Source organism: Camelina sativa, chromosome 7 (assembly GCF_000633955.1).
Source record: "Camelina sativa cultivar DH55 chromosome 7, Cs, whole genome shotgun sequence".
Taxonomy (NCBI): domain Eukaryota; kingdom Viridiplantae; phylum Streptophyta; class Magnoliopsida; order Brassicales; family Brassicaceae; genus Camelina; species Camelina sativa.
This window is the reverse complement of record NC_025691.1, coordinates 594,948-608,019: the sequence shown is the minus strand read 5'-3', so window position 1 is coordinate 608,019 and position 13,072 is coordinate 594,948. Positions and strand designations below refer to the sequence as shown.

At 37.9% G+C, this 13,072-nt stretch overlaps 3 protein-coding genes and 1 pseudogene across 3 annotated transcripts in view; 2 read left to right on the top strand and 2 right to left on the bottom strand.

Moving 5' to 3' along the window:
• Positions 1-6,026, bottom strand: part of LOC104699645 (nodal modulator 3-like) — a 9,161-nt gene extending 3,135 nt beyond the window's left edge. The window contains exons 1-22 of the mRNA XM_010414982.1: positions 5,780-6,026; positions 5,397-5,462; positions 5,217-5,303; positions 5,048-5,104; positions 4,880-4,944; positions 4,587-4,762; positions 4,358-4,419; positions 4,087-4,170; positions 3,740-3,899; positions 3,467-3,582; positions 3,239-3,367; positions 2,868-2,939; positions 2,656-2,751; positions 2,501-2,578; positions 2,181-2,309; positions 1,877-2,047; positions 1,549-1,752; positions 1,333-1,446; positions 1,012-1,247; positions 749-794; positions 422-670; positions 14-244 (exon numbers count right to left, since the gene is read on the bottom strand). Of these exons, the coding sequence (XP_010413284.1) occupies positions 14-244; positions 422-670; positions 749-794; positions 1,012-1,247; positions 1,333-1,446; positions 1,549-1,752; positions 1,877-2,047; positions 2,181-2,309; positions 2,501-2,578; positions 2,656-2,751; positions 2,868-2,939; positions 3,239-3,367; positions 3,467-3,582; positions 3,740-3,899; positions 4,087-4,170; positions 4,358-4,419; positions 4,587-4,762; positions 4,880-4,944; positions 5,048-5,104; positions 5,217-5,303; positions 5,397-5,462; positions 5,780-5,890 (2,739 nt within the window). The 5' untranslated portion in view covers positions 5,891-6,026. The remainder of the gene's footprint in view (positions 1-13; positions 245-421; positions 671-748; positions 795-1,011; positions 1,248-1,332; positions 1,447-1,548; positions 1,753-1,876; positions 2,048-2,180; positions 2,310-2,500; positions 2,579-2,655; positions 2,752-2,867; positions 2,940-3,238; positions 3,368-3,466; positions 3,583-3,739; positions 3,900-4,086; positions 4,171-4,357; positions 4,420-4,586; positions 4,763-4,879; positions 4,945-5,047; positions 5,105-5,216; positions 5,304-5,396; positions 5,463-5,779) is intronic.
• LOC104699643 lies at positions 6,165-9,105 on the top strand. The gene is made up of 8 exons (XM_010414981.2): positions 6,165-6,507; positions 6,731-6,798; positions 7,163-7,229; positions 7,332-7,486; positions 7,690-7,760; positions 8,056-8,124; positions 8,271-8,371; positions 8,615-9,105. The coding sequence occupies exons 1-8, from the start codon at positions 6,253-6,255 to the stop codon at positions 8,912-8,914; spliced, it is 1,086 nt and encodes a 361-aa protein (XP_010413283.1). The 5' UTR covers positions 6,165-6,252; the 3' UTR covers positions 8,915-9,105.
• On the top strand, positions 9,753-10,788 carry LOC104699642. The gene has a single exon (XM_010414980.2). It carries the CDS (start codon positions 9,853-9,855, stop codon positions 10,756-10,758), a length of 906 nt encoding a protein of 301 aa, XP_010413282.1. The 5' UTR covers positions 9,753-9,852; the 3' UTR covers positions 10,759-10,788.
• Positions 10,861-11,967, bottom strand: LOC104704133 (annotated as a pseudogene).

Here is a 13,072-nt window from a genome sequence, read left to right as displayed (position 1 = left end):
GTGGTTTAATTACCTTAAGAAGGGGACGCAAGTAGAAATTTCCAGGGAATAGGCTATCAAATACAAATTGTCCACCAGCGCCAGATATAGAATTATTTCTGTAACCATGATCGCCACTTAATGATAACAACAACGAAGGGATTAACGTCTCGCCATTGTCCTTTGAGTATACGCGCACAGAGATCTGACCAAGCTTTTGGCAGGAGAAGGAATATGGTCCTAGCCTTTTAATATGGTAACCAGGCTGCACATGTAAGCCAAGATCAGGAACACATTGGTTCAGAACAAATGAATGCAAGTGAGATTTATAGCGTAACAAGATGCATGAGATCTAAACTAAGATTAGAAAAGTGAAGCAAAACATCATCTCGAGGTCCATTTGCATGAGCACGAAATATTTATCAGTATAATATACACCTACCTTTGAAGCCTCTGTGGCATATGTTATATCATCATACAATGGCCCGGAAACAAATGAACCATCTGCTGACGTGCTTGTTTCAATAGCTACTTCACCTTTCTTAAGTGAAGAAATCAGGCTGTCTTTTGCAGCGGAAATTTTGATATTAACACCAGGAAGAGGAGGAGAGACCGATCCTTGTAAGTAAAGACCAAGCCGACCAGTAAATGGAGAAACTGAAGCTTGGCATCCGCCATTTGACACTACAGCCTATTAGACAAACATAAATTAAGCTTAATGTTCCCATTATAGAATCTTTTATGGCTAGCATTACTAGTTAAAACTTACATGATACTTTTTAGGATAAAACAACATCTTCTTCTCCACATTGCCCCTGCAACAGAATACAGCTATAGCTGAAGTAACTTGAAAATAAAAATGGCTTCAAACATATTAGAGAAAAATTCAAACACCCAAACACTCTTTTGGTTGTTGGACTTTGAAATAAGAATTTCTCTTCTATGAACTATGATGCATTCCTGAGACATTTGACTCCAACTATATGAAGTCTAGTTCACAGTTCCCCTGACATCATAATAAGCAGATCATACCTAGAATCTCGAGGAACAAAGCTTATCTTTTCACCAAGGCTGGCCCAGGTATAGTACTCATAAACGCCACGCCCATCAGATGTAAGTTTGGCAGCAATACTGTTGATAACATGTCCTTCCTTGTCTTGAATATCAACAATGAAATTCTCTGGCAATTCAGACTCAATCTCGGTTGAACTAGATTCCACATTTATCAGACCTTTGAGGAGGTATTTCTCGGCTTTCAGATGAATAGGCTACAGAAAGAAAAGTATGTAGATGCTAAATGAAGGACAAGCCAAAGAATATTAAAACAAAAGAGAAAACATTACAAACTAAAACCTGTGGATTTGAGACATCTATCTTTATTGAATTGCTCCCAAAGGACATGCATGAGTCAGAAAGCTGAAGCTCATGTCCTCCAGGTGACTCAACGCATACTTTCTGTGAACCTTTCTGTAGTTACCACAAATGATAAAGATGATTAATTTTGACAGAGATTAAATACAGTTCCCTAAATAGCCAAAACTCACGGAGAATCCACCAGAAAAAGAATACCTTGATTTTCAAACTAGTAGGTGATCCATTAGGATGAACAATTCTAGCATCCACCTCATGGGTGGAGATAATATTAACCCAGTAACCTTTCTGAACAAATTCAATCCCTTTGATATCCTCGGTTCCAACATTCACATCAATCGAGCTACGGTCCCAGCACCAACTGTCTTCATCAGATGTGGCTTCTGGTGAAATGCTTCTGACCTAAATTTATCAATCGTGACAAGCAATTAGTTAATGTATTTGGCTAGTAAGGTCACTTTTTCCGTCTCTCTTATAAATGTACCCAAGAGGAGAAAAAAAGTTGGAAAGAAACCATGCATCCCACCTCAACTCTGTATTTTCCAGGCAATATGTCTGAAAATAGAAATTGGCTGCTCTCGTCGGTTAAAACAATTGTTTTCTTTTCACGATCACCAGCTACTCCCACAAGCGCCACTGAGACAGACGGACCACATTTCTCCTTGCAAGTAACAGAACCATGCACATTGACTCGGGCCTGCATCAGCACCCAAAAGAAATTAAAAGAAAGAAAATCATCCTGAAAACGTGGAAGTCTATTGTTCATCCAACTCCTAACAATTTGATGCTACAAAAACAGTTCCACGAGTGGAGACGTTCAGAGAGAATACCTGAGAAAATTCTATGTTCAACAAAGGACTTTTGACGCCAACATCCACATAAGCTGGCAAAAACAGAAGCTCAGAAGCACCCTTTGGTGTAGCAGCCAGAGCAGACAGCCTATATTCGCCTGGTGGAACCTGAAATATATATGATAGCAAAAACAAAATGAATAAATAAAAAATAAGTTATAAAGTGAGAAACAGAGAACTCATTCATAAACAGAAAAGGAACGAGGTAACCACAAAAGCCAGAAACAACTCTCCAAAGAATCAAGGTAGGTATCTTTAAAACACTAATTTAGTAGAGATACATATCTGCATCAACAAACCTCAAAGCAGAAAGTTCCGGTGTCATCTGTTTGCTTCATTTGTGGTTTGACATTTGTGGGTCCATGAGTCAAAGCTACCTAAATTTAAAATATTAAAACGTTAAACACGAGAGATAAGTAACAGTAGAGAAACATTAATATGTACAGGAGTTTACCTTTGCTTTGTGACGAGAACCAAACATTCTCACCACACCACAGATATCATAGGATACAGCAGTGATATCTGGAAGTGAAGCCATGTTTGGTAAAACCTACACAAACAAGTTTAAGTAATTTACTTTAGTTTGTTGAACTTCTAACGAGTGAGGTGAAGCCATAGCTGGAGAAATTAAAATAATGCGCAAGAAAAAATAAGTGAGACTGATACCATGAACTTCGTCAGTTTGTCGAACTTGTAATGCTCCTTGACTGCATCTATTGTATACCGGTTTGACGTAACCTAAGGAGTTGAACCAATATTACATTACATTCCCTGCTATTAAAAATACTGATCACAGCAACAAAAATGTGATTGAAGAGGTGGTGGAAAGAAAACCAAGTGGCACATATTTGAAATATATAAAAGTAGATTTGCTTTGCTTAGTACATAAACAGAGAAATCTTGCCATATCCATTACTCTAGATTCTAAACATGTACCAAAAATTCACTAGGAGAAGTTGAGTGACAAACAATTTAGCAGGCTTACAGTTAAAACAAGGTATACCGTATAAACTTGAACTTTTAGCATTAAATTATACCTGGTCAAGCTTGTAAAAACCATCCTTGTCCGTGACAGATCTTAGACTCCCATCTACTATGATTTTAACGCCCTCAACTCCCATTGAATTACCGTCAACTACACGACCCCCAATGGAGAATCCTGTTACCTAAAGGAGAATTCAGTTCAATGTTTAGTGGAAAAACCTGTACGCAGAATCCAATGGAAATATAGAGTAGTATAAAAGTTTGCAGTTGTTCTCTCTGACCTGAAATTTTTTGGGAACAGTGACATGTTGATGCTCTACAGAAACAGGCATCACAGGAGGTGAAACATCGAAGACCGTGTTCTCACCCTTATAATGTGGCACCAGTTCGTATTTTCCTGAGGAAGAAGAATCAAAGTGACCAAAATATAGCTCATTACAAACTTAGAGCCGGATAGTCATTTACTTGTGTTGTACAGTACAGAATTCATCAGGCTAAAGCTAAGTCAAATAAATGCCGAATGAATTGGTTGTGACTAATCAAGCAATGATTACCACAAGGGATGGACTTGAAACTGAAAATTCCTTCCGCGTCGGTTACAGCATGGCAGAGAGGCTTCCTTTCTCCAGCAGCGTCACCAAATCCTTGGGGACAATCTACCATGGAAACATCATCTGAATGCAAATATATATGAACACCCAGGATTGGATTTCCCTACAAAAGGAAACAAAAAAAATTTATACACCACAAAAAAATTGAGGATAATCTGCAACTGCATGATGGGTAAGAAAATGAACCAAACCAATGATACACCAATCTCTACTTCCAACAAAGATCATCATTAAAATTTTACTGATGAACATCAAAGAAATAAAAAGAAACACAGGAATAAAGAGATTACCTGAGCAACAACAGACCCCTTGAGATCATAACCAAGGACAAAGAATATGTCATCCACCATGCCATTTGCAAATCCAAGTTCCACCTACAAGTAAACAGAGAATTTCTACTATTAACATGCAGAATTAAAATTATCAAGATTGAATCGGATGCAATAGGAAAGAAAAGAGTAGGGAAACACATGTGTACTCAAATGCAAAAAGGTTGGCCAGGAGAATATTAGACAGGAAAGCTCAATAAAGATATAAAGCAAAACCAAAAAGATCTAAGACCTCTGTAGAACCGCGGACTTCAACTTGCAGATTTGGATGGGATGCACGGATATTGTATTTTCCTGCAACCAATCAGACAAACTCGTCATTTGATTATAACAAGACACCTAGAAATTAGGCACTTGATATTTGACTTTACTATATAGGAAATTTTCGACTACATACATGCACGGCCATAGTGATAGATCAATAGAAAAAGAGACACTGATGATAAAATCTTACTCCTTACCTGGAATAATATTCTTGAATAAGTAGCTCCCATCTGACGATGTGAGAACAGAAGCGATGGGATCTTCTGATCCATCAGAAGAAAACAATTCAACATTGACATCAGCTGGGCCTCCATTCTTAATCACACAACTCTTCCCACCAACAGCTCCCAGGACTTTACCGGATAATGTAAAACTGCAATATACAAAAGAGTAAAACATGAAAAAAAAGAAAGATGACCAAATCAACAATAACAAAGTTAAAAAGAAAAGATGAGTAGATGACGCAATCACAACAAAGGCAAAAACGAACCCCGTGAAGCGGAAGTTAATATCCTCGTTATTGTTGCAACTAGAGTCGTCAACGACAACAGGTACCTGCCACATCGAATTCAATGTAAATAGCTAGCTAGAAAGCCTGTAATTTGTCTGGAAAGATTCTTGATGCATAGTCCTCAGAAAAAATGGAGAACAGACTAACCTGATCTGGATTCCATGACCATCCCTCAGGTCCATTTATCTTGAGAATGAATGAGCCCTACGAGAAGAAAGCATAAAAATCACTTGCAGCAGAATGCAACACAGCTTCACCCCAGAAAAATACATCTTTCGCATGCCCAGAATAACAAAAGATAAGGTTCGATGAATACCTTGTCATATACTGGGATGAAATAGTAACCGTTAGGCGCACACTGTGTACTGTCTTTTACCAATCCATCTACTGTTTGAAGCTCAACCTTGTAATTTGAAGGAGGATAAAAAAAAAACAAATCATTGAAACCCTCACTCACTCAGAAAAAAAAACAACAGTCAACAAAATGATTTCTTACCGTGATATGAGAATAATCCAGTTTCCCATCGGCTCCTTTGCGAGACCTGACCAAAGACGAACTCGCCTGCACGTTTAGTAATTTTTAGCAGCGTTAATTAATAAATCCAGATCCGATCGTACTCCCCCCACTACTTAACCCATGATAATTTCCAAAGATCAAAACATACCCCGAATTGCAAAATCTCAGATAGAAGTGCGTAAACGTACTTAAGCAGCAGGCTCAACTAAACTGAATCTATTACTTTGGGAAGCAAACATCCTCAATATACCAATACCAAAAAACTATCTAGTAATGGATCAGGAATCAATCATACGAATCCGGAAAGGAAAAAGAGAGAGAGAGAGAGAGAGAGAGAGAGAGAGAGAGAGAGAGAGATAAACCTCGACAAAACCACCGCAGCCTTTTATAGAATCCGCGGAAACAGCGTAGACAGTCGAAATCGCTACGAGGAAGACGATCAGAGAATGGCAAATCTTCTTCGAAGCCGCCATAAGTGAAGGCTCCGGCGAAGGAGATCAATGGTTGAACTTAAAAAAGGAAAAGGAGAGTGTTGTTGTTTGTTCGTCAATGGAGCACGGATCGGACCGATGACTCCCGATCTGAATATCTCCGTTGGTTTTTATTAACAACAAGGTTGGTTCTCTCTCTATTTTGACTCTTGAGGGTTTAATAGGCTTTTAAAGGCCCATTATGTTATTAATGGGCCTTTAAACTATTGTAAGTTTGTTTTTTAATTACAGCTGTCGAGATTTGCTTACCGTTTGAAGAGTCAAGTAATTTGGCCAGTCAACTACTGTAGAAGAAACTAATCCCCCAACCCCCAAGTGAGAAAAATCGTCGGAAAATCAAAAAAATGCTTCAGCTCGTGGTTGTAGCGTTGCTCTTGATCTTCGCGGCGGAGAAGGTCTCGTCGCACCAAGAATCCGGCGAATGGAGTTGTGAATCGGACTCGGATATTCAGGTCACAGCCGATTTCAGACCGGGGATTATCACTCTCGATGGTCACAACGATGACTGGAAGGACATTGACGGCTCCGAGTTCTCGCTCAGGCCTGCACTTGATCCAGACGCCGATCACGAGTATGACGCTGGGAAGATGACGGTCAAGGTAATGTGTTGATTCGAATCGGATTTGCATTTAACTTACTGGTTTTGGCGACATTACTTGTAGATTGTATAAGGTTTGGTGAAAATTTCTGATTTGCCAAGATCCATCACTGATGCAGAACTCATTGCGGCATTTTTGATTCGATTGATAAATCGGGATTTTCTGGGATTTTTTTGAGTTCGATTTCGTTGTTAAAATTTGGTTGGTGGATCTCTCTTTGTAGGCACTACATGATGGTCGAGATATCTACTTTCTAATGGAAATTGATGGAAATTACGCTTATGATAAAGTGTAAGTGTGTATTTTTATAGTTTGGTTATCCGAGTCATAGTTCTAAAATGAACTGGTGATCAGAACTGTACATTATCTGAGATCTATAGTAACTGTTTTAGTAGATGTCACTGCGTCTAACCTATGAGGATATGTGTCCTGCGACGAAAAAGTAATATATGGTAAGAACCTGGGTCTCTTGAATCTTAGTATTTAGTCACTAGTTGTCTAGCTATGGCATGTCTATTACTTTCTTTGATACAGAGGTGTCAAATTACATTTGTGTACGGCTTCAGATTGGTAGTGCAATGATCCTTGATTTATGCATAACTTCAATTGGAAGTCTACCACTATTGTAGTGAACCGCTTGCTTCTTTAAATCCAGTGAAAGCAAGAAGTGTCCTTCAGTGGCTCTCATGTTCCAAATTGGGGATCAAGCTACTTATCACAATGTAAGTTTCTTAGGCGGTTAAGTGTATTTTTTTCAAATATTTCATTTAACATCCATGAACTTTTTATATGAAACAACTGATGACAACTTTCTGCTCCGTAAGATGGGTGGTTGTAAAGAAGGGACAGACTCTTGTACCAGCAAAGCTTGCAGAGGCTTCGAGGTTGATATTATGCATTTCTCCATTGGAAATGCTATTCCAGGGCGGCTTTACGGCGGTAATCCAATAGACAACGGGGAAGGAAATGGAGGTGACAGGTGATTTGTAGTGCAATATACTTTCAATATAATCCATTTGTATTACCATATAAACTGTTTGTTCTGTCTCTCTCCTACTTTGATATGGTGTTGTACCAATTTAATGAATTTAGTTTAGCTCTTTATATGGTAATCAAGTGGCTTATCTATACCTCTGTTTATCATGTTTATTGAATATCTCTGTGTTTTTTCCATATGAACAGATTTGGTCATTTAGTTGACATATATGCGTGGAATCCACATTGTCGTTACCTTGATGGTCTTGGACCCTCAGGTACTTTTTGGATCAGAAATTAGTGGAGTAGTAAATCCCTTTTGAAACAATTCTAACCAAGAACAGAAACTGCCTTTTTTCTTTTGCTTAGGAATTGTTGATGCATGGAAGCTTAGTAATTGTTTATGTCTCTTCCTGTATTTAATTCAGATTTTGTACCCTCTAATGTGTTTCTTCAAGTATAAGACTTCCTTAAAATATAAATTACTTTTTTCTATTTGGATGCTAGCTACTCGAGAGTGATCTCTGTGTGCAAATTACAAATATGTGATCCTCATGGATATTCTTTTGGCAGGAAATGATTCTAGCGCACAGAACGACTGGCATGGAGCATGGTGGCACAACAGCTTCACTACTCAATCAGGTCAGTCTTACATAAATGTTCCAAAAACAGAGATATACTATCATTCTTTTGACTGGAAAAAGAGATGAAATTAAGTCTCCGTGATTATAACCATATCTTAGCCATAGGCATCTCCTCTGGTTACTAATCTTTGAAGTTATCAACAGGTTATGTAGAGGAAGACAGCCCTTACACACCAGATGGCAAGAAAGGAACTTACTATTTTGAGTTCTCAAGGCCCTTGAGGACTATGGACCGTCTCCAACAGGTCAGTAAATCTTCTACTCAGATCAGTGACGTTTGGTTACCATTGTCCCTTTCTTAAAATCAGCATAATCTCCAGACATTTTTACCTCTGTGAATCAGTAGTTACTGATCTAACACCAAATCCACATGTGTCAAAACACTTTAGGAACAAAAAATCTTATCCCGTAGAACTGAACGTGGTCAATAGAGTTATTTATGAAGAACATCTTCATATTAAGCTAAGGTCCTAGATTGATATTTACAGGATGTTCAGTTCACGATTGGCTCACCAGCGAAAATGTCGGTTGCATTCTGGTACCCAATGGAAAGCAAACCGTGGCACGGATCAGGACACTACACGATCAACTGTGATTGGATACCGCTAGATATCTCCTCGGGATCTTCTTCGGGTCTCACTGCTTCAGCTGTCAAGGGCTCTAGCGATGGAACCAGCATTGCAGCCATTGTGTTTTCCCTGATTTCTCTAGTTGTTTCGGGTTTCATTGCATATAGGCTATTTACCCCTAGGAACGTTCCATTCACACCCATGGAAAACAATCTGTAGGAACAATAGGTTTACACGGTTATTAATCCCTTTGGACACATTGCGCTGATTTGGTTTTGGTTCCACGTTGAGAGAGAGGTTCGGTTCTTTGGCTTATAGTTGAAATGGGTTGATTTGTTGGTTTATGTGGCTGTTGCAACCGTATGATGCATACAAATTTGAAAGTTGGTCTTGCCCAAATAATCATCAAAGCAGTGGCCAAAAAAGTAGAAATATGTTAATTATCTTTTAACATTTCGTCGACCAAAAAGAAATAAAAACTTTGATTGAAGACGTTCGCGAGTGCATGATAAGGGACACATGTAAAGCATTCATGGTCGTTTAAGAGTGAGATAAATAGAGAAAACCTATATATTCGTTTAGAGCATTGACCATGAAACTATATACCACAGAAGATACAAACCTGCTGCAGTGATCAATATCTTCCTGTAGAGCTAAAATAATAAGCAACTAGACCAAGCTTCCAAAAGTATGCGTCTAAACAATTCGTGCTTAAAATATTAACTGAAAAAATATTTTCCTTGCACGCTTCACACACGCTAGGATCTTCTCTTGCTGCAAACTCTATACGTCGACACTCGGATTCTGTAGCACATCGGATAGACATACACTATCTCTACTCTCTACTATATTTCGGGTCACGACTCAACGTCTTTATAATTTGTTTACGTTTGAGTTTTGAGTTGTTTGTATATATAGATTAAACGTGTCTTTCTTTTTCATAACATTGGCTCGTTAAACAAAATATAGTATTTGTTGAAACGTCAAAAGATGAGAAAACCCTACTTAGTTAATTAACAATATTAACGGGTATGGGTCTAATTAAATAAAAAAACCTAACGTGACAGTCTCTTCTTCCTCATCTTCCCTTTCAAACATAAATATATATAACCGCTTTTTGTCTCTTTGTCCCTTTTACAGTTATACTAACTTCTCTCATGTCTACAAATATGACTGGCGGCGAAAGGCGGTGGAGAGAGGCGGAGGAGCTCGTGATTGAGCAATTCCGGCTAATCACCACCACTCTTCTCAGCCTTCTCTTCCCTCTCTCTTTTCTCCTCCTTAGCCGTCTCTCCTCCGCCGCCTTCATCCTCTCCTTACCATCGCCGCCGCGTGAAAACCCCGACTCTTTCTTCCTCAACACAATCCATGCGCTACTATACGCCGTTGTTTCAATAGTAACCGTTCATACTCTAATCCACAGCTGCTTGATCACCAAAATAAGACCTTCCGCAGATACTAACCGTACGATCAGTTTCTATTATCCACGTGTCAGCATCGCGTGGGTTTTCCTTTTGATTCTTCAATTCGCCGTTGGATTAGGCTTTCGAGTAACGATCTCAAAAGGAGTCAACGGGGTAGTCAACGGTAATAATCACAATTTCTTGACGAGACTCTTGTTTTTCTTTGGTCTCCACGAGGCTACGATTCAGTGGTACCGAATGATCGTGAAGACGGTGGTGGAAAGCGGTTTTGGCCGGAGAGAAGAAGAGACGACGGTGGTAGAGAGAGTGGCTTTAGCAGCAAGTTGCGGTGCTTTGTGGTGGTGGAAGCTTCGGGATGAGATAGAGGCTTTGGTTGGCGTAACGGAGGTAAAGAGAGCTTTAATGTTATTGTTATCCATCGACGTCGTCGATTTGAATACTAGTCTGGTTGACTTAGGAACAGTTGATTTTGTGAACTGGTGGTTGTATAATATGATTGTGACGATTGGTGTGGTTAGGATCTTAAAAGGATGTATTCGGATTGGAATGATCTTGCTTTTTGAGCAAGCAAAAATTCCACGTGGCATATCCCCATCTGGTGTCAATGATGACATTAACCAAGGAGATAATCAAGTGTAAATTTTAAAAGGCAATATATATATATGAAAATCAAACATGGCCATTTAGACTCTAACAAGAAGAAACCCCAAAAACCAACATATGAAAGCATTGAGCATGAAACTAGACCGAAGAAACCAAGTCCTCCATATACAATGCAGTGCTATAGTTATCCGCGGGGACTTTCTCTAAAAAGTTTTTAGATGGTCCTTGACCTCTAGGCCTAAAATGACAAGCAGCTAGACCAAGTTTCCAAAAGTTTGCATCTAAATCATCCATACTTAAAATAGTAACTGAAAGAATCTTTTCCCATTTCATCACATTAGGACCTTCTTGCTGCAAACCCCATACATCCACATCCGGATACTGTAACACATCAGATAGACATAAACGATCTTTTAGACTCCATAAGTACACACCAAATGAGTGAGCGGTGAACCAACTTGGCAGCAACACCTCCGAAAACATTTCAGTGTGAAGATCCAAGGCCACAATCTTTCGGTAGTAAACATTCAGCCAATAAAGCGATCCATTTGCAAAGACGGATGCTTTATCGCCGCTAAGTTCATTGTAAAGGATAGGGAAACTGATGCATCTTCGTTCGCCATCGTTGAGGTTAAAGACTTCAGTCTTGACAAGAGTGTTGTTATTGATATGGTCGTCATATACATCAAAACTATTTTGTATGATCCTGTAACGATGTCTCTCCCAAATCCCACACTAATTGGTGATTCAAGCCTACCTAAAAATAAAGACAAAACAATGTTTTGTAGATTTTGATTTTTTTATTATTTTAGTATATTTTTTTGTTCATGTCTATATTATGCAAAAGGAATTTGATTTTAGCATACAAAAATCTATTAATTAAATAAAAGAGTGTCTTGTACCTGGTAGGCATGTACACTTTCGCAAAAACTCACGAGAAAGTAGTCTGAGTTTTCTCGTCGTGGGGTTTATTATATAAATGTTCTCAGATTGGTAGATGCAGACTAAACCGTCGCAGTAACCCGTTATTTGACCAATTTGGTTGATATAATATCCATATGATGATGATAATTTATAAGAACAAAGAAAGATTTTGCTGTGGTCTTCGTGACCATCTTTTGAAATGGTCTCCAAGAAAATGTTTCTTGAGCAGCGACCACTACATAGCTCCGACCCAATAACAAGGAGTTTCGGACTTGGGTAGCGGACAAGACGTTTCTTGGCGAGATAGCTCGATTCGATCATGCCTTTCCATTGTTTCGACACAGTTTTGAACCTACAGAGGGATTTCGCTGGGATATGCTCGAGAATTTTTCCTTCTATTATATCATTTGGCACAGCTTGGCTAGCTTTTGGATCAGTTATGTCTTTCTTCATTGTATCCAACTGTTAATATATGCCTTGTATCTCTGCAGTAAGTATATATAATGTAAATATTTTTATTAACTATCTAGAGATTTTTCTTACCACCACTACAAGAATATTGACTTTTGATAGCATCGGAATAACGCTATCTAACGATACCACAACGTTTTGACAAACGCTGTATCTGCGCCCGTCATCGTAGATCAGACATTTAAGCTATGCTATCATATCGTTGTTTACAATAGCGTTTATTTGTCTGTAATTAAACACTATATAATAACAATTTTTATCTGCTACTGTATATTCAATTATTCATAGATATAGAGATCTGAATTTAAAATTTAAAATTTAGATTATAAAATTTGTAATTTAATTTATAAAGCTAAAAATAGTCAATAATATTAATTATAGTAATCAATAATATTAATATTAATTATAGTAATTTAGATAATAAAATTTGTAATTTAATTTATAAAGCTAAATATTATTTACCCAATGTCGAACAAAAAAAATTAAAACTTAAAATTGAAATAAAAAACCACTAAGTCGTCATCGCATTCTATTTTCTTCTCCATCTTTATTTTTTTTCTTTGCATTCAAACTATCTCACCCAGTCTTGTTGTTGGCATCTTCAACCCCACAACCCATCTCATACCTTGATTTTCATATATGAAACAGTCCAGATCTCCAAGAAAAAAAAACAGAGGACAAAATGAGAATAAAGAAGAAGATCTAATAGATTAAAGCTTGAATTGAGATAAATTGGAATAAACTTTAAGATCTGAATCAATTTTAAATCAAAGATGTACTAGTAAACTGTAGCAAAAGTTCAAATAATAGTTCCATTTAAGCTAAAATGAAACAGAAATTTGAAGCTAAGACCTGAACAAACGGTAAAACATCAATGAAAGAAACAACTTAATTTCGTAGAGAATCCAATGCCAAGCTAGTATAAAGATTAAACCCTAACCTCTTTATATGACTT